Raw genomic sequence first — 24176 nt, 5'->3', positions numbered from 1 at the left:
GCGCTGACAGCATCAGCATCCAAGGCTGCACTCTCCACCTCTCAAAGCCATCAGGAACCTCGGCGTTCTGTTCGACCCTGAGCTGTCCTTTCTCCCTCATTTCCGCGCCGCAACTGGCACCGCCTTCCATCACCTCCGGAATATCGCCAGACTACGGCACTACCTCACCCCTCACACGGCTGAAACTCTGGTCCACGCCTTTATCACCTCAAGGCTGGACTATTGGAACTCTTTCCTCGTCGGCCTTCCCGGCCCTCCCTCCACACTGCAGGTCATTCAGAACTCTGCAGCTCGTGTACTGTCCCGCACCAGGCTTCGGGAACACATCACTCCCACCCTCACCCTCACCCTCGCCCTCGCTCGCTTCCACTGGCTCCCCATCCCTCAGAGGATCAAATTCAAGATCCTCATCCTCACCTACAAGGCCATTCACGGCCTCGCTCCCTCCTATCTCTCCGACCTACTATCCCCCTACCTACCTGCCCGTACCCTCCGTTCCTCTGGCTCCGGTCTGCTCCACATCCCCCGCCCCAACCGCTCTACCATCGGTGGCCGGGCCTTCAGCCTCTCAGCCCCGAGGCTCTGGAACTCTATCCCCCAGTGCCTTCGCCGCTTCCTCCCTCTCCTCCTTCAAGGCCGGTCTCAAGACCTTTCTCTTTGACAGTGCCTTCAGCTCCCCTCTCGACTCTCTACCCCCTCCTCGCTCCCTCCCTTCCCACCCCTCACCCTGACCATTTCCCCCCTCCTCGCTCCCTCCCTTCCCTCCCCTCACCCTGACCATTTCCCCCCTCCTCGGGTCCTGACCCTACTGTACAGCGCCTTGGGACGTCCTCCCGACGTGAAAGGCGCTCTATAAATGGAATCTTGTTGTTGTTGTTGGTATCAGGAATGAGGAACTTAATAATAATAATCCTTACATTTGATATAGCGCTTTTCAAATCTTCTAAGGGTCTTAAAGCTTCACAGAATAGACTGTAAAGTTCATATATACTGTATACTTGTGGGCAAAATTGGGCAGCCAATTGCGCACAGCAGTATCCCACAGTCATGGATGAAATGACCAATTTTTTTTGAGGGATTATTATCAAGCGTGTGGAGTGAGGAAACCTGCCCGAGGTTTCAGTCTGTCAGGAATGTAACCCAGGTCTCTCGCTTACAAAGCGAGTGCTCTAACCACTGAGCTACAGGACTTGAGTAATGTGGAGAGATTGGAGAAGCTAGGATTATTCTACTTGGAGCAGAGAAGGTTAAGAGGAGACTTAATAAAGGTGTTGAAAATTATGAGTGAATTTGATGGAGTGACTAAGGAGAAACTGTTTCCACTTGCAGGTAGGTCGGTAACCAGAGGACACAGATTTAAGATAGTTGTCAAAAGAACCAGTGGGGAGGTGAGAAGAATTGTTTTCACACAGCGAGTTGTTCAGATCTGGAATGCATTGCCTGAAAGGGTGATGGGAGCTGATTCAATAACAACTTTTAAGAGAGGACTTGATAGATATTTGGGAGAACAAATTTCCAAAGTTATGGGGAGAGAGCAGGGGAGAGGGATTCTTTTGAGTTGCTCTGTCAAAGCGCTGGCACGGACACTATGGGTCAAATGGCCTCTTTGTGTGCTGTATAATTCTATTAATTCACAATATTATCCACCTTCCTCATTCTCTCTTAATCTATCAGTCTCTTTCTCTCCTTCCATTAACTCTCCTGTTTTCTTCCTATTGCCGCCTTGACCAACATAAACTGTTGAATTATCAATAAAATCAGGACCGCAAGATAATAATAATAATCCTTCCATTTGATGTAGCACCTTATCAAGTCTTCAAGCCGTCTCAAAAGTGCTTCACAGAATATACTGTAAAGTGAATTGACTGTGTAATTTGTGGGTGAAACGTGGCAGCCAATTGCACACAGCAGCGTCCCACAGACAGTCGTGGGTTGAAGTGACCAATTTATTATCTTTTTTTGAAGGAATTTGAAAGAAAGATGACTTTCTTTTGCACATAAAGGAATGGCCAGTCTATAGATGTGAAGCTCGGCATTGAGTATCAACGGACTATTGGACTTGAGGGACTTTGGTCAACTGGCAAACAAACACTGCCTTTTCTAGCAGGAATGACTGGTTAAGTATTGGGAGTAGGAACCCTGGTTGATTCCTTCCCCAGGCCAATGACGGAGCTGAGATCAGCTAACTCCAGCTCTAATTGTAATTTATTGTTGATTGGTATGGCTTGCTGCTGCTGTACCTCAGGCCAGGAAGGTGAGGGGCCGACATTTCCTCTCCTCCTCCAACTTTCCTGAATATTGCATGAGCAGATTTGACTGCCAATGCAGTCATTACATTTTAAAATAAAATCCTGTGAAGGGCTTTGAGAGGTTTGGGCAATATAAGGCTCCAAATTATTAAAAATAATACTCTATATTAATAATATATATTATTAATAATAACTCTTGCATTTGATATGGCGCCTTATCACATTGTTGAGATGTCTCAAAGCGCTTCACAGGATATACTGTAAAGTGAAGTGACTGCGTATTTTGTGCTGATGTGTATTATTATCAGGCTTTTCTGTGATACTCTATGGTCACATTAATACATTATTATATATTAATTCATATTATATATAAATATATAGTAGATTATTAATATAGAGCCTTTTCACAATTAGGCAAACCACTGTTTTAGTAAACGTAACATCATATCATAACTATTTTTAGGGCAGTAAAAAGTGGTACATTGTTTTCTAATTTGGATTTTTTCATGAATTATTTTTTTCAATGTTTAGTTTATGTGGAAAATCAGTCCTCTATCTATTAGTATATAAATAATCTGCTCTGAGGCTAGAGGATTTTCCATTTCCATTATTTTTGATAATGCTAAACACATTTTCATGAATACAAAACATGCAGGATATGAAAAGAAGTACATCTAAAATAAACTGTTTCATGTTTTGCTTCACCTTTTGGTCTCCAGAGAAACACTGATATAAGATGTCATGTATTTACATCGTGTTTTGCAATCAGCAGGTGCAATAAAACGGTCACAATTTTACTCAGCACATGCAACTTTTGCAATCAGTAGGTGCAATAAAATGAACTGCAGTACTACATACTTAATTTTGCAATTAAAAACAACTTTAAGATCGAATTCTACTGTTAGCAAATTGGAAATTCTTAGGAGTCACTCAAGTCATTCCAGCTTTAATTGTCAAATTATCAAATCTCACTGGAGGATTCAAACCCTTTTCTATAAACAGCCAGATTTGTCACCCAGACCTGCTACCTCTGCATGCTAGACAATTCTGCAACTCACAGATTTTTATGCATTGATTATAACAGATGAAGTAGCATTTATAGATATGGCTCCAAAACACATAATGGCTACATACCAATTCTAAACAGAGTGCCTGACTAAATAGAGCAACTAACTTCACTAACTAACTCCACTTAACTAACTCCACTAACTAACTCCACTCTATGATGTTTCTAACACTGTACAAGATTGATTTCTTAGTTTAAACAATCTTCCTACATTCCCTCCTGTGCATTGCTACTGCTAAAAAGTGACAAATCCCCTGGTCTGGATGGTTTGCTTCCCAGGGTTTTAAAAGAGGAGCTTATGAGTTAGTGGAGGCCTTGTGTCTGATCTTCCAAAATTCCTCAGATTCTGGAACAGTGCCCATGGATTGGAACATCGCAAATGTCACACCACTATTTAAAAAAGGTGGAAAAGGAAAAGATGGGGAATTATAGGCAGTTAGTCTCACATCAGCGATAGGAAACATTTTAGAATCGTTGATTAAGGATGTGGTAGTACGGCATTCAGGGCACAATATAATTAGTCCAAGTCAACATGGCTTTACAAAAGGGAAGTTATGTTTGACAAATCTCAGAGTTTTTTGAGGTTATTTCGAGTAAACTAGATAAGGGTGAAGCAGTGGATGTGGTCTATTTAGACTTCCATGGATTGGGGAATGGTTAACGGGTAGGAAACAAAGAGTAGGAATAAACGGGTCCTTTTCAGATTGGCGGGATGTGACTAGTGGATGCCACAAGGATCAGTCCTTGGGCTTCAGCTATTTACCATCTACATCAACGATCTAGATGAGGACATTGAAGTTAATATATCTAGATTGCGGATGACACAAAACTAGGAGGAAGTGTCACCACAGAGGACGACATTAAAAAAATGCAGTACGACATAGAAAGGTTAGGTGATTGGGCAGGTAGGTGGCAGATGAAGTATAATGTAGGGAAATGCGAAGTCATCCACCTCGGGAGCAAAATAATGCAATAATGGAGTCATGGAGTCCTGTAGCTCAGTGGTTAGAGCACTCGCTTTGCAAGCGACCTGAGTTCAATTCCAGTCAGGGCGAAACCTTGGGCAAGTTTCCTTACTCCACACAGAGCCTAATAATAATCCCTCCAAAAAACAAAACAATAATAAATTGGTCATTTTCAATCTACGACTGTTTGTGGGACATTGCTGTGCGCAATTGGCTGCCACGTTCGCCCACAAATATACAGTCAATTCACTTTACAGTGTGTTCTGTGAAGCACTTTGGGACGTCCTCCTGACGTGAAAAGCGCTATATCAAATGCAAGGATTATTATTATTATTAAAAACAGGAGAGCGGGTTATTTTTTAGAAGGGGAGAGACTGGAATGTGTTAGTGTCCAGAGGGACTTGGGTGTCCTTGTACACCAATCACAGAAAGTTAGTCTGCAGGTGCAGCAGCAATTAGGTAGGCGAACAGTATGTTAGAGCACTCTAGAAGTTATGTTATGCTATGTTATGCCAGGCATCCACCAAACAGTTTGACATTATAATGTTGCAGTCTGTAAACAACAACAAGATTACATTTGTATGGCGCCTTTCACGTCGGGAAGACGTCCCAAGGCCTTGGACAGTGTACAGCAAGTAATGTCACCTACCACTATTTGAAACTTTGTGTAAATAACGTTATTATCTTAAAGAAAGCCCTTATAAATAATGCACTTATATTAGGTATTGGAATATTGCCCCCCAAACATATGGCATTTCCTTTGGAAATGTATTTATAGCCCACTATCAATCAGTCTCATTGTGCAAAGCCCCTTTATTCATAAAATATAGTTAATAAGATTCATTGTGAGTAATATTAAACATTTCCAATATTCAACATTTCAAGAATTGTCCTGCATTCAAACTAGGCAAATCAGTGAATTCAGCAAGTTAACTGAACTGAGCTAATTCATGTTACATCAAGATCAAAATTCAGTTTGGTTCTGATCGTGAGTGATCATATGTAACCTGCGCTGTAAACAAGATAAATCATTGTTGACTAAAAAAGGAATTTGTTAGAATAGGATATAAAAACTGCAATACAAATAACTGAAAGAACACAGGGNAAAAAAATTACTTCCGAATTTCTGTTTCTATCACTTAACAGTTATATTGACCTTGCAAAGTATTCATTAAACTGGAATTTATTGCAATATTGAGAATGATAACACTGATCCATTAATAACAATAAGTATACATTTAGATCATGTTCTTTCATAAGGATATTAGATATGGTCTTGCTACAGCATTCAGTTTTCACAAAAATGTCCTGCCCCTCAAGGGCAAATCTTCAGACACAGAATGATCAGTCCTGCAGTGCTGAGACTAAAGGCCTAGATAGGCATCTCTAAAGACATATTACTGCTTAGGGCCATGCCACTTCCAATATAACTGTCATTTGCGGCTGCTATGTAAAATTTGTCTGGGGAACAGTGCATTTCATTTAGTGTCAGAGGAAACCCATGTGTAGACAACCGCTGTTTAAAGCAGAAGATATGAAGCAGCATTTTTACTCACCCGGGTTTGTTATGGTCAGGAGGTCAAGGCGACGATGTTGCTAAAAGACAAACAAACACTGTGTTATAACAGATTGACCATTTTTTTCAGCAAAATGTGCAGCAAAATTGCCCAATTTGCTGAAAAATCATATTATCTTTAATAGTATTTTGCTGTGCTTATCATTAGAGAATTTCTCATCACCAGTTTAACCCCTCGAGCCGTTGGGATAAAATATTATTCAGAATCACGTATTCACATTTTGTCAAAATATTTAGTCGTGTGATGTCTCATGTATAATAGCAGTTCCATCCGTAACATAAAATTGCAAACTCAACATGGTAATGACTCTATCATTGCCCTAAAAACTGAACCAAAAAATATTAGGTATGAATTAGAAAGGATTGTGGTTATTCTTTCTCCACTTGATAAGGTAGTATCCTGCCGATCACAGTTAGTGAGGCATTCTAGACGAACAAATAAATAAATCTCACTTATTATTTTGTGTGTATGTAAAGCATTCTGAGATGTTATCCTAACGTTATGCAGTGGCAGTGATTGCTATTTAGTGTTCAGGTGGGTATCTTTCTCAGCCGAGTCATTTATAATTTCAGTAAATACATATCTTATGGGATTTGAAATATTAAACCTGTTGTCCATTTCTTCATTCTCAGTTTTGTTACAGTTTTTTGGAACCTGGGCCTAAATTACTCTGTTCTTTAAAAAATACCCAATATTTTGCCCTGTCTACAATTTTGCCAATTTCAGTAAACATGAATTTTAGATCTCAGTCGCATAACAAACATACAATACCTTCTTATTCTAGTGCTTTTCTTGTTCACATCATCCAGTTGTCCTTGATAATGGTAATTATCACAGGAGTAAATTATTACATGCAACTTTTAGGCATTTTCAGGCAAGCTTTGATTTAGCATTGATTTTTTTAAAATTTACATTGGGGATTTCTATTGTTTACTTTCTTAATTGTACAAAAAGACACTGATTTAATTGCTGACATTCTTTTCTTACACACTAAATTTTTGTAAGTTTTTTTTTACACTTTGAATTAACATCAATAGTTACTAAAGAGTACAATGGTGACAGCCCCAGCCAACAATAATCTCTTGTTTGGTGTTTCACTGTGAGCATACTTATCTACTTAATAGTTGTTACTGTGAATGTGGTGTAGATCCAATTTCTACAATACTCAACAAGTTTAGTGGCTAGAGTAAAAAGGAAAATCAATTTGGAGACTTTTTTCAATGTATCCTAGTCTTTCCACAACATGGTCTGAAGAATCCTTGGCTCTGATGGCTGCAGTTTTTCCATAAACTTAAATATCTTCCGATAGCTAGAAGAAGGTAGAAAGCCTCATGCTCTAATGACACAATCAATCATATTGAATTGAGAGTTGAGTCTCCAGTATGTTCATTGAATGGCCAAGAATCGTATGTCTTCATTGGAAACTATGATTGAGGTTTGTGTAAATACTCCATAACCTTCAGCCAAAATAAATCTTGTATATTAAGGACTTTGGCAGACAGAATTTAAATCACCTTACTGCAGGAAGGACTTAGGGCACTGGAAAGGGTACAGAGGAGATTCACGAGAATGATACCAGGAATGGGGAACCTTAGCTATGAGGACAGTGGAGAAGTTAGGACTTTTCCCATTAGAGCAGAGAAGGTTACGCGGGGACCTGATAGAGGTCTTCAAGATCATGAAAGGTTTCGACAGGCGAGATAAGGAAAAGCTGTTTCCGCAGGTAGGTGTGTCTGTGACCTGTGGTCACAGTCTTAAGATATCTACCAAAAGAAGTAGAGGGGAGGTTAGGGTTAGAAGAAATGTTTTCACTCAGCGAGTTGTTAGAATTTGGAATGATCTGCCCGATAGGGCAGTGAAGTCTGATTCGATAACAGCTTTTAAGAGAGAACTGGACAGGTATCGGGGGAAGACGGGTTTGCAGCGTTATGGGGAGAAAGCTGGTGATTGGGGTTAGTGAAAGTGACGCTCTGTCAAAGAGCCGCACAGACTCGATGGACCGAATGGCCTCCTTCTGTGCCGTAACATTCTATGAATCTATGAATCTATGATATGTATCAAGCTGGTATCCAACTCACCAACTTGTCTTTTATTTACTGGTAATATCTTGTGAGGAGAACATAGATTTCAACAGAAGATTTCAGCAGAAATCCCTGCTCTCAGATGCAGCAAATCACTTCAAAAGTATTAAGATGCATCAATACTCAAAAAAGTAAGAAAAAGATGCAGAAGGCTCAGTTAGGCACATGGGAAGCACTGTATATTCTGCAAGTTTATTGTATACACGGGCTTTTCTAATATAGAATTAAATCAAATCTGGGACTGATTTTAGCAGCTTGCTGTGCAGGGTAAAACAATAGGATGTACAGATAACTAGAGAAATTGGGGCTGTTTTCACTGGGTTAAAGAAGGATGGCAGGAAACATGAAATAGATAATAATAATAATCCTTGCATTTGATATCATGTGACCTTATCGCATTGTTGAGATGCCAAAGCATTTCCCAAAATATACTGCAAAGTACATATAAAGTATACTGTCAAGTACATATAAAATATACTGTAAAGCTGAACAGAATAATGAGAGGTTTTTAATGGGGTAAATAAGGAGAAACATTTATACTGGCCAGTGAGTTGCTAGCTGGAGGGCATCGATTTAAGATTACCAAAAAACAAACCCCAAAAAGTCAAAACAGAATCCAGTACAGCTTTAAAAAGGAAATTAGACAAATATTTGAAAAAGAGAATTATAAAGTGGTGAAAGAGCAGTGAAATGGAACTATATGTGGGTAGTATTTTCAGGGATTCAATGCGGTCACTTTGGGCCAAATGGTCTGCTTCCGTGTTGTAAATTCTATGACCTTTACAGATAGATTTCCCGCAAAACAAAACTTTAGAAATGTAGGCCTAAGCTTCCCTTTGGATGTGCCATTTAAAAGGATCCAAATCATGGTGTTGAGGAGGTTTGAAATGAAGAATAAATGTTTTCCAGATCAATGCCAGGTATAGGGCCATGAGATTACAAATGATGCTTTAGAAAATGCAAGTACAACAATATTGGAGGTAGGATAGGATCAGTGCAGAAAACTGATTGGTGTCACTCTACTGTTTCTCCTTTATAATGGATATCATGCAGCTAAATACAATTTGCCAAATACGTTTTATTCATAATTTGTCAAATTAATTAGATTTATTAATCCAATCAAACTTCAGACTGTTGACGATTATAGAAAAATGATTATTCTCTACATTGTGCTTACAGTGCCTCTTCTTTGCTGGTTCTTTGAAGATTTGCAAAGCCATATGTTTAGAGTTTGTGAGTTGGATCTTTTATCTTTAAGATATCTCCACTGTTTGCCTACAAAATATTCACTGCACTTTACAGTTATTCCTGTAACATTCTCCTGATATGAAAGGTGCAATATCAAATGCAATCTTTTTTTTAAATAAAGAATCCTTGTATTTGATGAAGCATCTGTATGAATCAAAATGTCTCAAAACACTTCATAGGTATTTCTCAACAAGTGCAGTGACTGTGTATTGTTCATGCATATGTAATCTAAAGTTTTGACACATATGCAAAAATAAATGAATCACTAAAATCCAACATAAAGATGGTTGTTATACAAAATATAATTACAGGGTTTTTCTCTGGTCTATGCATGCAATAAATTGTGATTTCTGTGTCTACACAATAAATTGTAAGTATCTATTCAAACAAATTTGTAGCAGGCGAAATCATCAGAAGATGAAGTCCAACAAAACAAGAAAGATTAGAAATAGCATCTCTTGCTTTTAAATCCCATTTTCAAAATTATTATGTAAAATCTGAATTCCAATATGTAAATCCTCCTGGGTGCCCGAGGTAGTATCACTTTCATAGATTCTGTTAGACATATATTGTCCCAGTCTCCTATCACTGCTAAGCATTTTTTAAAAACTCTCTCTTGTTCGTCCGTTTATAATAATAAATCCTTGCATTTGATATTGCGCCTTATCACGTCTTTGAGAGGTCTAAAAGAGCTTCACAGAAAATGCTGTAAAGTGAATTGACTGTATATTTTGTGGGTGATACACAGCAGCCAATTGCACACAGCAGCGTCCCACAAACAGTCGCAAATTGAAGTGACCAAATAATAATTATTATTATTTGTTTTTGAAGGGATTATTACCTCCAGAAAAGTGATCTGTTAATTGACTAACAACTTCAGACGTGTAGAGAAAGAAAGAAAACTTGCCCAACATTTCGGCCTGCCCAGGAATCAACCCAGGTTGCGAGGCGAGGGCTCCATCCACTAAGTTTACTCCCTTTTAATAATAATAATAATCCTTGCATTTGATATAGCGCTTTTCACGTCGGGAGGACGTCCCAAAAGCGCTTCACAGAACACCCTGTAAAATGAATTGACTGTATATTTGTGGGCGAACGCGGCAGCCAATTGCGCACAGCAATGTCCCACAACCAGTCATAGATTGAAAATGACCAATTTATTATTGTTTTTGGTTTTGGAGGGATTATTATTAGGCTCTGTGTGGAGTAAGGAAACTTGCCCAAGGTTTCGCTCTGCCTGGAATTGAACTCAGGTCTCTCACTTGTAAAGCGAGTGGTCTAACCACTGAGCTACAGGACTCCCTTACATATGATCATTTTCTTGCCAATTCTATCACATTCTTTCCTCGGACCTCAAGTCTGTGAAGCTCTTTACAGTTAGTGTGCAGGTCTTCAGAGCCTAAGCTTAGCATCACTTAACTGATACTCTGGGTTTTTGTCTCTTCTGTCCTATTTTTCCCCATTATGGCAAAGCCTCAATTACATGTCCTGTACATTCACCATTTGGCACATTCATATAGCTTACGATAATAAAGTGATGTTTTTTGATAGAGTTGAACTTCAGGTTGAAAATTCAAAAATCCTGTTACATTATGAGGGAGAATGAAAGTGTCTGAATTAAACTGCAGCAGTCGTGCTGCATCGTGGTCATGACTGTGTGTCTGTGTGAGGCCAGTGGCCGGTAGGTAGCATTGACTTTGCGGAACAGCAGCAGCAACATTGGCAATGAAACAAGTGGTGACTTTGGAGAAGGTTATGGTAGTGTGATGACAGGGCTAAACATGATAGAGTATGTTGCAAGATACTGCAATCTGTTCCAATTACGATCAGCAATTTGTGGCTTTATTTAAGGACTAATTTATATAAAGTCTGAACCTCTCTGCTTAGTCAGACTGTTTTAGCAGCTGGTAATTTGCTCATGGTGCAACAGTCAGAAAGATGGCAAACTGTCTCAGTTCTGATCAATTAACACTTTATTCAGATTAATTAGTATTTTAAAGAATACAGTAAAATACAGTGAAAATGAAAGATATGTTTAGTTATTTCCTTGCATGCCCATCTGGTTCCATTGTATTCAATTTCAGCCATCACTGTTTCTCCCTTTGTCAGATGGATTCAAATTGGTCTCCAAGTATTATTACAATGTCAAATGTCTTAGTAGTATCCAAAACTGTCTGGGTTGGGGGCAGAGAATAGTGGCACATCATTTGCAACACACCCAAGTGTCTTTCCTACCACTGTTCAAGACATTTAAGATGTCTCTCTCTCTCCTTCCGTAGGAGGCCTGAAACAGGCTCTGGTTAATGAGGTGAAGGATTCATAAACTTGGGCTTTTGAAAATACTTGGAATATAGAAAAAAAGAAAAGCCTTTTACATTATATTCATTCAAAAACAACGCAAAACCTCAAATGAAATTGACAATTTTGTGGTTCACTNGGGGGCGATGCATAAGGTTTTTAATGTTATTAGACTTAGGTTTAATAACATTAAAAAACGAAATGGTGTTTCACAGAATTAGCAGAATTCTGCTCGTGTGCAGGGCTCTCCTCAATTCCCGGGTGAGAGTGAATTGGAAATTTTGGTGTAAATATGGTGTCATTCTGAATTGCTTCACTATTGTGTAAACCTGCCATCACTCTAAATTATATGGAGGAGGAAAGTGAGTTAATGTTTCATGTCGATGACCTTCGTCAGTGAGTTCTGTTGAAAGGTTATTGACCTAAAAGTTTAACTTTCCTCTCTCCATAGATGCTGCCTAACCTGAGTGTTCCCAGTGTTCTGTTTTTATTTCAGATTTCCAGGACCTGCAGTATTTTGCCTTTGATCACTCTAAAATACTCTACTATGGTATAAATGTAGTGTCTCTCTTAATTACTCTTTGTTGTTTATATCTGGTTTAACCTTGGATTGGGTTACTGCTGGACACATTGCCACATCTTTGATCCTCAGCAGGAATTATACTTATGAAGCTATACACAGAAGCTCACAAAGCTAGTCTCCCAGCCACAAGTCTACTTTGGCAGCTGTGACATATTTAGAACATTTCACAATGTGAAATGTTTGAATTTGATCTACTGTGATCCTACATTACACTCTTAACTTAAAATCCCTAACAATCTGATATCCTCACTCTCAGCCTTGTGATATTAAGATGATGACTGCCATTATATAATATATGCATATGTGTCACTACGTAATACATGAAATAGCCCATTTCCTGTTAATACCATCCGGTCTACCAATTAAATCAGTCCTGATTGTTTCTCTGTTTATCATAATTTTATTCCATAATGTACTTCATGTTTTCCTTTCACTACAATGTGTCATTCACAGACAAATTTTCAGATGGTAAACCATTCTTGAATTTTGCTGAGACTTTTGTGTGACATGCACTTGCTACTGGTCCTGTTATAACCATTCCAACAGCCACTGTAAGATTAGGGAACTCCGAGTTTGGTTTACAAAATAAGCAATTAACTCAGTGCGTATCAAGGACTTAAACTTTTCTGGCTAAAGTCGATGGTCATAGAATCCTCTTACTTTCCCTCGTGGTGGAAATCTTTTGCCCTCTTAAGTTCCAGAACCACAGCTCATTTGTCTATGTTATAATTTGTGGTATTACAATATTCAAAAATGACATCCACCTTACTAATAGAAAGCCGTATTCTAACATAATATTGAATGCCACTGTTTATAAAAATCACACAACATCCTTTGTCAGATGTTGTGCTGCTTGCTGTTTATTGTTTGGATCTGCCTTCATGATCATTCATTTTAGATAAGCCATCTTTTAGACAAGCTCCTGCTGTTGCCTTCTGCATATTTCATGCTTCTATTGTGCTATTTGTCCTCCACTTAATGGACATGTACAAATCCTTTCTTTGGAATACAGTTCCCAAAAAAGCAATCACAGTCACCACATTCATCACTGCAAGGCTAAAATTTCCAGCTGCAAATTCTTTAACAAGACCCTGGATAACCATATTGTTGTTATTAGTAATAAAATGTTCTAAAGTCTACGTAAGTGCAGAAAAACGACAGAATAGCTTTAATTGCCTGCAGCACAGCCAACCATTCAGCTGACTCAGGGTATTTCAAAGTCACTTCTGGTTACAGTAGCTATTCTGTAGCTCTCTGAACATATTATATCTGAGTACTGCAATAGTGCTGATGAACTGTACATTGGGGAGTTAGAGTACTGGTTTACAGAGAGTAGATTACGCTTGTTATTTAAAATAATATTAAGGAATAATTTTGAAATTTTATGACTGTTTCTTTAGGAGCATAAACTGAACTAAAATGTTTCAAAATTATTTCAGTCACAATAGACTCCCAATAAGGCTGACATTCCCTTTATATGTTTAACATGTTGCTTTTGATATTATATCTAAGAGACATATTTCACCATGCCTACAAAAATAGAAATCTTTTGACGAAGACTTTATAACAGAGAAATTTCTTTCTTAAAAATACCTTTCAAGATTATTTTTCATGCATGGATTACATCACATCATTATGGATGTCCTGTAAGAAGTGAAATAACAAAATAACAAGATCAAGATAATAATAATAATAATAATAATAATCCCTGCATTTGATATAGCGCTTTGCACGTCGGGAGGACGTCCCAAAGCGCTTCACAGAACACACTGTAAAGTGAATTGACTGTATATTTGTGGGCGAACGCGGCAGCCAATTGCGCACAGCAATGTCCCACAAACAGTCGTAGATTGAAAATGACCAATTTATTATTGTGTTTGGTTTTGGAGGGATTATTATTAGGCTCTGTGTGGAGTAAGGAAACTTGCCCAAGGTTTCGCCCTGACCTGCCTGGAATTGAACTTAGGTCTCTCACTTGCAAAGCGAGTGCTCTAACCACTGAGCTACAGGACTCCACGCATCCCCAAATAGACATGTACTGTCATCGAGTTAAAAATACTCGTAGAAAAAAAGAGTATCAGAAAATTCAAATCCCTCATTCCATCTCCACCAGCCCTCTGGCCAAGGTAACGACTTTCAGGTGATAAAGTCAACACTATTAACAGAAGGTGTTGCGGACTATGTGGTTTCATTTACACATTTAGCATCCATAGCTATTTTGTTAACCTCACTGTAATATTGGCAACCTCAAATGCAATAAGGTTAATATATTTGCTGCTCTTCAGCTTTCCTCACTAGCTGGTGCACAACATGGCACTCACAAAGCCTGGTGTATAGAAGAAGTTGCACTCCTTGACACTGAGATGTTACAAACATTCGCAACAGTCCGTAGGCAAGAGTTCCGGTATTGATTGGTTACCACATATAGTTTTATTTGCAGCAATTATAGCACTTTCATTTAGTAATAACGTTTGATAGAGATACATTCCACAAATGTGGACTAACTTAGACGGTTGTGACTGACAGAATTATTGTACTGCTTATAATTGGCAAGCGTTTTAAAGCAAGGAGGATCTATTTTTCATCAACTTACAAATCATTTTTAAATTAAACATAAAGGGTTACTCTAAGGCTCGGCCACCTAAATGAGCTAGCACAGATGCTTAGAATTGATTCCAGAATAGAGATCCCAGCAATATTTAGGGAAAGATTAGGTCAAGTAAATGATTTTGTCGTCCTTCGGATAGATGACACATTAAACCGTCTGCCTGTTCAGGAGGATGTTAAAAGATCCCATGATGCCATTTGGAAAACAGAAAGGAATTTCTCCCTCTATCCTGACTATTCCTCCAGATCAAATTGGTCATTTGTTTCACAGTTGTTTGTTGTCATTGCCGTGTGCACATTGACTGTCATGTTCACCTAAAAATAAGGACTTTATAGTAAATTCTGTGAAACTCTTTGAGACATTTTGACGACATGGTATGGCGCTGTATGAAGTGCAAGAATCATTATTTTATCTCAAGTAGAACGGCTACGAGTAACATTTTTAACCCAAACCTTTTGGCCATTTTAATTAACCAAATAACTCCCTCATTAAAGCAGCAGTGTCCTGGAGTTACATTTGGTTTGTTGTTTGAAGATGTCACAAAAGATGCCAGAAAGAAAGTTTAAAAAGCATCTATTTTCAAGATATTTTCATTTTGTTTCCCACGGTGATATTGATAATCAGGAGCATGGTTTGTGTACTTACACTGTCGATATCTAATCTTTCCCTTCGATTGCTGCCTCTACAACTGGCATAAACCGGAGATGAACAGCAGAGGTCAGCATTATAAGTACAGAAACTGCCCAAATTTATACCTTGATTCACAGTGAATTTTAAAAAAAACAATTCCCTTTCAGATGGGATTTGTTTGAACACTGGCTTCTTAACTGGGGGCCTTCTGTCATAACATTATCCAGCTATGGGTCACTGCAGCTTTATACTCTCTATAGTAGTCCTGGCGACTTCAGGCAAATACATAGCTTTGCAGGCAACATATTTCTCACTGCAATATTACTTTGGCAGTTTTGTATCTGAATTCAAAGTCATCATTTTTTTTCACTTCAAGGTAAATAAAATAGTACAAGACACCTTAGTGGTTTCCTTTTGATATGTGAGTCGCACATCATTTCTCAAGCCCATTTCATATATTTTTCTGCAAAACAGAATTGTGTATTTTTTTGGCTTTGTTGCTCTAGGTTCCAGAATCTGGGTTCGTTATCGAGCTCCAGTATCTATAACACGGTTCCGTAGACTTTCATAGCTTGACATTTCAGGTTTTTCTGAAACAAAACAATAGAAAAATCTGGGAAAGTAGCTCAACTACTCCATAATAAGGTTAGTCAATTCCATTGAAGTTTGAAAATCTCAAAATGCTCTCAGTGTCCACGCCATCCTTCTTCACCACTTCTCCTCCCTCATCCACCTTAGTGGGACCGTACTCGCATGGTTCAAGTCCTACTTAACCAACCGCCAACAATACATCTCGGCCAATTTTTTTCCTCTTGCTCCTGCCCGGTAACCTGCGGGGTACCCCAGGGCTCCATCCTTGGGCCCCTCCTCCTCCTCATCTATATGCTCCCTCTTGAAGATGTCATCCACAGACGTGGGGTACATTTCCACATGTTTGCAGATAACACACAAATCTACTCCTCCGGCTGCAACTCCCAGTTTAACTGACGGGCATCAAGGCCTGCACGAGTGCAAACTTCCTGCAGCTGAACGTTGACAAGACGGAGACCATACTTTTTGTCTCCTGTCAACATCTTCTCTCCTGTGGTACAGACCTCCTCGCCCTCCCCGATCTCTCCCTAAGACTCACCGAACCTTAGCGCAACTTAGGTGCCAGTTTCGACCCTCAGCTAACTTTCGTACCCCATATCCGGGCCCTGACCAGGACCTGCACCACCACCACATTGCTCGCTTTCATCTGTACCTCACTCGAAAAGCTGCTAAAACCCTCTTCACCTCCCTCTTCGACTACTCAAACGCCCTCCTCACTGGTCTCCCCAGCTCCACTATTCATAAAATTCAACTAATTCAAAACTCTGCGTCCCGCATTCTCACCTGCGCTAAACTCTGTACCTCCATTACCCCAGTCCATATCTCCATTGATTCCCTGTCACAGAGCGGATCGATTTCAAGATCCTCACTCTTGTATTTAAATCCCTTCACACCTTGGCATCTCCCTATCTCTCCAACCTGCTCTCTCCTTATACCACTACCCGCTGCCTCCGCTCGACTGGCTCCGGCCTCCTCCTTGTCCCCTGGACCCTCCACCCCACTTTCAGTCACTAAACCCCGAACTGTGGAACTCTCTCCCTCAATCCCCTCACCTTGCCCCCTCTCTCCCTACTTTCAGGTTGCACTGAAGACCTCTTCGAATGTGCTTAGGTCTCATTCCCCCTTCCTCTGGCTCGACATCGGGATCTCCTACTGTTAAGTGCTCTGAGACTCCGGCTGGCGTGAAGGGCGGTATATAGATGTGGTTGTTACTGAATGAAGTTTACCAGTGGTCTTGATAAAATGTTCATTTTTTCTTGGCTTATAAATCGATTAATCTCTATTAATATAACAAGATGGTATTATAGGTTGATAGCAAGCACATGATAGATACTTCTATCATATGGCCCACCATTCTCAAATGTTTACTTTACTTTCAGGTGGTCTCACATTTTTCCAAAGATTTTCATACAATCATAGAATATTACAGCACAGAAGGAGGCCATTTGGCCTTTGCCGGCTCTTTGGAAGAACTACCCAATCAGTCCCACTAACCCGCACTTTCCTCATATCCTTGCGTAGTGTTCCTTTTCAAGTACCTATCGGGTTACTTACTGTATACAAAGCAGGGGTGAATAAAAAAATTCCGTTTTGAAAGTTGTTCATAGAATCATACATTGTTATTGACTTTGTTTCTACCTAACCTTAACTCTTTCGGTCAATGCATTCCAGACCAACTATTTAGGGATCAGAGCCGAGCTCCAATAACAAACTCACCCAATAGCTTGACTTGGCTCTTACAAAATGGGCTCATCAACTGGCTGATGTTAGCCTTTCTATCCCAGATTCACTGAAGCCAATTGTAAACACACCAAATGCTGTCCTGGGTGATATCAACTAACTTAGTACAGATTAAGGGATTCAAGTCTCCAGTGTTTTGTTCAGGTAATGTAGTACCCCACTAGTCAATGTGAGAGCTATTCAAGGGGTTCTTAAATATTGATGTACTTCTCTTTGGAAAGGATAAGTTACTGAACTGTAACACTACATTTATATTGCTGGTTTCAGATTTTTATTGCTGAGGATGTGACCCAGTGCAATAATCCATGTTTGACATTACAAATTGAAAGCCATCTCTTGTTGATTAAGCACAACTGTTAAAATAGCTCTGTGATAATTAGCTCCCACAAACCCTATGGATCCTTGAATGTACTGGAAATGGTGCATGTGATGGGATGAGACAAGGCAGAAGACAATAATACTGTATACAAAGCAGGGGTGAATAAAAAAATACAAATGTGAAACCTATTGTTCCAGAAAGTCATGACTGGCTGCAATTGCTGTTTGTAACAATCTTAACTACTATTAATTCTGAATCCAAAATGAACTGTTATTTTTACTCCTTATTTCTCAAGTTGCACAGAAGTTATTTAGGCCCTATTTTTTTCCAGGTTTCCATGAACGTGTAACACCCTCCCAATCAGTATGAATAATAATAATAATCCTTGCGTTTGATATAGCGTCTTATCACGTTGTCTTAAAGCATTTTACAGAATATATTGTAAAGTGGATTGACTGTGTATGGTGTCGGCGAAACCTGGCAGCCAATTGTGCACAGCAATAACATATAAGGTACATTAAATTTTACATTAAATTCACATATAACCTGATGATACAACAAATATATTGATCTTGTTGCAGATTAGAATATGTTACAATCGTGAGGAGGAGGAAAAGCCCTGGCTGTGTTTGGTAAACATGTAAATGAAGCCCAGACAAATGAAACTCGACAGGCAAGATTAGTCTTCATCAAACATACTGAGGCTAGGGAAAGGACGCAGGGAACAGTGGAGTCCTGTAATTCAGTGGTTACAGCACTCGCCTGGGAAGCGAGAGGACCTGGGTTCGATTCCTGGGCAGGGCGAAATGTTAGGCAAGTTTTCTTACTCCACATGCCTCTGTTTACCAAGCAATAAGTAGGATCCTGGTCGTTAGTCAATTGGCGGATCGCTTTTCCAGGAGTAATAACCTCTTCAAAATAATTTGCAAAATAAAATTATAATTTGGTCACTCAATCCATGACTGTTTGTGGGACACTACTGTGCGCAATTGGCTGCTGTGTTTCGATCACAAAATATACAATCAATTCACTTTACAGTATGTTCTGTTACGCGCTTTTGAGTCGTCTCCACGACATGATAAGGTGCTATACTAAGGATTATTATTATTATTATTATGACCATAGTGATGCCGAACCTAATGATTTTATTGCAGGAGACTGTCTCTTCCTTGTCTCACTTGATTGGTCACAACCACACACCAGATTCCACAAGCAATTTGATCTCTATGATCTCTGCAACACCATTTTAATTGTACACTAAACATTTAAGTACAAAGGAAAAGATGATCATTGGTATTTTTCCAGGCTGGTCATTTAAATAATTTCTATACTGTAATGTGAAACATTAAGTAGTAGGACACAACCTTATATCTATTGATTTTTAGTTCTTATTTATCCTCCTGAGAGACACAATTTCCATTCACTAAAATTGACATTAAATATATAATGTCACAAGGTTGAAGATTCCCTTAAATAGCAAGAACATGTTGATCATGAAACAACCTGCCATAATATTAATAATATTGCAAGTGCATATTTAGACAGAGGCAGATATTTTGAAATGTTCTCTCCCTTGTGCAAAACACAAAACTTAGTATAAAGTACAACAACTTGCATTTATATACCGCCCTTCATGCCGGATGGTGTCTGGGTAAATTATATACACAGATTTTACCCTTCATTTCTGAACATACACAGTACCTATGTAGAGGGCATATGTAGAGGGCAGTTATTGCACCCTCTGCTGGTAAAGCTTTTATAATTGAATAAAATCAAATCTGGTTGCAGTCAGCCAAAATATGCATAATTTTTGTGAAAAATTGACAGAAATTGCAGGACTATAAACACGTTATCTTACTTGAAAAACATTAGTAAAAATGAGCAAAACCTTGTGGTGATTAAAATTCAAGACAGCTGGCTGCAAAAATGAACTCCAGACAGAACACACGTCAGCAAGTTAACTAATGTTAATTTGTGACCAAGATAAATTAAGCGGAGTTACAAATGATTAGCAATGTACCTGGACTTTATTTGTTATTGAAATGCTCATGATAAATTCTGCTTCCTGAAAAGCATCATGTTTGTTATGGTCCAACACACAAAATATTTTTTTCAAATTCAACATTTGTAATAACACACAGAGCATCAATTGCATTTTATCGATATACTGTGAAATTTAAAATAAGATCCGGGAATATATTTAGACTCTGGCAACAAAATAATTGCCCAAGCCTTTACTTTCTAAATGTCTCTCCTTTTTTTGAAGGAGCATTGCAAACTACTTCAAAATTTATACCAGAATCACTTAGAAGATGCATTCTTCATCTCCTGCTAAGTGACCTTGTGGTTGAGGTTCTTCTGATAGGTTTCAGCAAAGTAACAAAGCTTGTCTCAAGTCTGAAATGGACCCAAAAAGACTTTTTGTTTCCAAATGGATTCCGACTGTTTGCTGGTTACTCATCAGGAAATTACAGCATTCATTTAATAAAATGTTCGTGAAGCAGTGGACAGAAGATGCACAGCTCTGTTCCGGAAGAAGGTTAATTCCTTTAGAGGAAACTGTGTCCCTGGGCAGGAAGCCTGACCTAGACACCTGACTGACATGCAGAAATTGTGCCGTAGCATTATTGTATACAAGACAGGCAAATCTAATAATACCTTCCTTTTTTTAAAGATTCAGCAGTTGAAAGCCCTGATTGAATTTCATCTTGATTTCATTAAATATTCATAAAGGCCAATTAGAAGGGCAGCTAAGTAGGCCACAGGGCCGCCTTCAATCATTCTGTCAAAGGCAGTCCATCAGAGAGCCCAGTTTGCATTAAGACCAGCTACTCAATAACTGCTTTCAGTCTTGATGTAGTTTCCTTCTAAATTACTGTTCCCCCCTTGCATATGCTTTTTTTTGTGGACAAGCAGAAAAAAATCAAATAATTCTCTGCACAAGATGCTTACTGTGTGGAAAGAAAAAATGCAAATGAGGAAAACATCCTCAATCAAACGCTGGAATGAAAATCTTTTCTATAATGAGCAGTGACATTGGCTGAGTGATGATTACACAGAAGAAACCTGCTTTAAATTCAGAATCAATCTGACAGGCTTACTTTAGCCATTGAAAATAAACTACTGTACCTTTTTCAATTCATGTATAATTTATCTTTGCTTTTTACAAATTAATTTGATTTTGAAAATAAAAATGGAATGCACTTTTGCTTTGTGTAAAATTAATTGTACAGTATAATGCAAAAACAAATTATGTATTGTTCCTGATGAAGATATGATTAATTATTATAAATGTAACACTTCTCTGTGGAATGTATAAGTTACAATTATAGAACTTGTACGACATTAATTATCTCAATGTTTTTCTTTACTTCATTTTCCCTTTTAACTATTTATTGTATTCGGTGTTTCTCTCCAATATTATTATTTTTAGTTCTATCACATATCTGCTTATAATTCACTGCCTGCATAAAGAATGTCGCAATCTAATCATTTATACAATGTTAGCTAAATATAATGAGTACACAAAACCATAGGAGTGACACTGTGCATGTGTGATAGGGAATACAATATACCATATAAATGAGGCGCTGAAACATTTTAGATTTGCTGAATACAACCAACAATTTTCCAGTGAGTATTGTGCTGAGATAAATTCTCACTTGCATATTTACTGATGTAAGATACTGTAACACAGTAAGAAACGCTCATCTATACAGGCAAAATGCTTGAATGCATTCCTTTAATTATGCCTTAATGTTCTTTGCACTTTTTATTAGGTGGAAAAGACATTCCTCTCACTTGGTTACTGTGGTTCTTTTCTTTCCTCTGATTACCCTTTCCTGTCAATTATATCATCTGTTCCTGCTCCCCATCTGTTTACACCACTCATACCCCCCACATCCCACCAAGTCTCTGCCAGATTGTCTCATTCAGCCTGCCCTGTTTGACTGCTGATCACTGCCTTTATTGCCTTTATTGGTTACAGAAACACTTGGCCCTGGCAACCTACCTCCAAAGTCTGCCTACAAGGATGCAATTATTATCCCACAAATAGAGTGGCTTGAGATCTGCCATGAATTGGAAGATGCAGGTTAGATGGATTCCCCCCTTCATTTGAACAATTCACCCTGATGTTCTTTGCCACGTTTGAATGATAGTATTTCCCCAACAACAGACACAGTACAGAGCCATTAAAATATTATGTGCATAAAAAGGAGAGCGAATAGGTGTTTTTGTACTTCATTGTTTTCTGTCAAGCCTAGCTAAACCTCTAATTCTATTGATTACACATTCCATCTAGCAGAGGGATATTTGCCTGAAGGACCAGGTGGTGCTTGCTGGTCATTTAACTGATATATTAGCCATGTGGTGCATCTCAATGAAGGGCAGTATTTTTCAATTTAGAGGAAAATTACAGAAAGAATTGTTCAAGGCAAATGCATAAAGGAAGGTTGAGGGTGGTAACAAATAATGGGAGACGGAGCAACACAAGGTTTCTGGCGTAGTAACCACCCCTGCCAGCTGCTGCCACTTTCACCAACGTACTTTAGCAACAAATACTTTACAACAGGATTGACTTAAAGAGGGATATTTACACATCCATAATCCTCTTTATGCCAGCTACGCTACTACTTAGGAAACAAGTTGTGTACTGCAAGAAGTCCCCTCCCCCTACCCAATGCCCCTGAATTAATGTGTGCGCCAGAGATATACATATATCATAGTCAATATAATATTTAAACTAGTCTTAAAGACCTATTAATCATATCTAGTTAGTTGATCAAACCTTTAACCTTCACTGTACTTTGTTAATTTTGCAATGCAGGAATCAAATGTTAACAATTTGTTTAATACCCATTTTAGTAGACTACATTGCAGACTGTTATTGTTACTGTTTCTCTCACCTACCCATTTGATCACAAACATTATTTCCTCAGGCTGTCAGAATGTTTCACAAAATACTGCAACAATTCACTAAGTCTTTGAAATCCATCTTTTCTACATTGTTAAAGCATAAAATGTTGTTCTCTAGCAAGATGGCCATTCAAAGACTGAAACATTCAGTGTTCAGATATAGCAAAGAAACAGGCGGCTAGAGATTAAAATTATCTCCCCAAGCCCCACTGCTTATACAAAGGCTACTCACTCGATAGCTGCACTTGGGAAAAAGTGTACCATTAGAGCAGAAACTTTTGACAGATTTTAACACAGCAAGGCATTTGTGACAAGCACGCAGATGCCAAATCCATTCTGTGCTTGATTGGCTCTTAGTTACTTTACAGATAATGTCTAGAGACACTGATTAATGCCTTATAATGGTGCATCTCATTGGAAGATAAGCACACAGAAGATCAATTAAACGTTGGCAGTTTCACAAGGTACGAAGAATTGCACCTCCAGATGAACTTCCTTTTTCAAAACAAAAAGCTTTCTCCTATGAGATGTTTCATGGAAAACTGAGAGCTGGAGACAAACTGGAGTCAATAAAATCCACGTGGGATAAGTTGAATATCCCAACATGTTTCAGTTTAAATGTAAACTATACAAAGATGTTCTTACTCAGTGGAAGAGCTCTGAAGCACTTGATTATCACCAGCTTGAACAGGTGCTATCCATATGCTAAACATACAAGCTGGAAGGCGATACATATGATACTTGCAATGGAAGAGGTCAGCTGTGCCCAGTGAGTCCATCATCATTTTGAATAATGTCTGGAATTTGTGTTTTNAAAAAAAAGCCATTCATTCTAATTGTTTGGATAACCACTCATTTCTAGTTGTTTTTCACTGAATAAATAAATAGTCATGAAGGCAATAGTAATCACCTTAGCAGCATCTTTAAAGCTTGGGGCTTTAATTTTCCATGCTTTAATTTGTTTTCACAGCAGTTTGAACAAATTGAATTTGTTAATTAAAGCACTAAAATGAAATGCTGAATGTTAGTGACTAGATGCAAATTGCATTAGTTGAAGAATCAGGCAAAATGTCCTCAGTATCAATAACCAGGACAAATCATATTAGAAAGACAAGTGATCAGTGTTAGTGTGTACGGTGAAGTGAAAGCTGTTTTGCAAATCATTTCAATGCCTGCTTTATAAAACAACAAAAACAAAATTAGATTTGTACACGATGGGAGGACGTCCCAAGGCACTGGACAATCAGTGTTTTGGACCTGAGCTGGGGGTTGGGGAGGGTGGAGGACAGGGGGGGGAAGCAGGG

The 24176-nt window shown here is 38.6% G+C and overlaps 1 protein-coding gene across 5 annotated transcripts in view; it reads right to left on the bottom strand.

Annotated features, from left to right (window-relative positions):
• Positions 1-24176, bottom strand: part of agbl4 (AGBL carboxypeptidase 4) — a 300075-nt gene that overhangs the window by 136459 nt on the left and 139440 nt on the right. For all 5 annotated transcript variants that reach the window (XM_007903659.2, XM_007903660.2, XM_007903665.2 and 2 more), the window contains one exon: positions 5837-5876. In XM_007903659.2, coding sequence (XP_007901850.1) covers positions 5837-5876 — 40 coding nt within the window. The remainder of the gene's footprint in view (positions 1-5836; positions 5877-24176) is intronic.

The sequence above is a fragment of the Callorhinchus milii genome, unplaced genomic scaffold (assembly GCF_018977255.1).
Source record: "Callorhinchus milii isolate IMCB2004 unplaced genomic scaffold, IMCB_Cmil_1.0 Scaffold5, whole genome shotgun sequence".
Classification (NCBI taxonomy): domain Eukaryota; kingdom Metazoa; phylum Chordata; class Chondrichthyes; order Chimaeriformes; family Callorhinchidae; genus Callorhinchus; species Callorhinchus milii.
The sequence above is the reverse complement of the archived record's forward strand: the minus strand, read 5'-3'. Positions and strand labels throughout refer to the sequence as shown.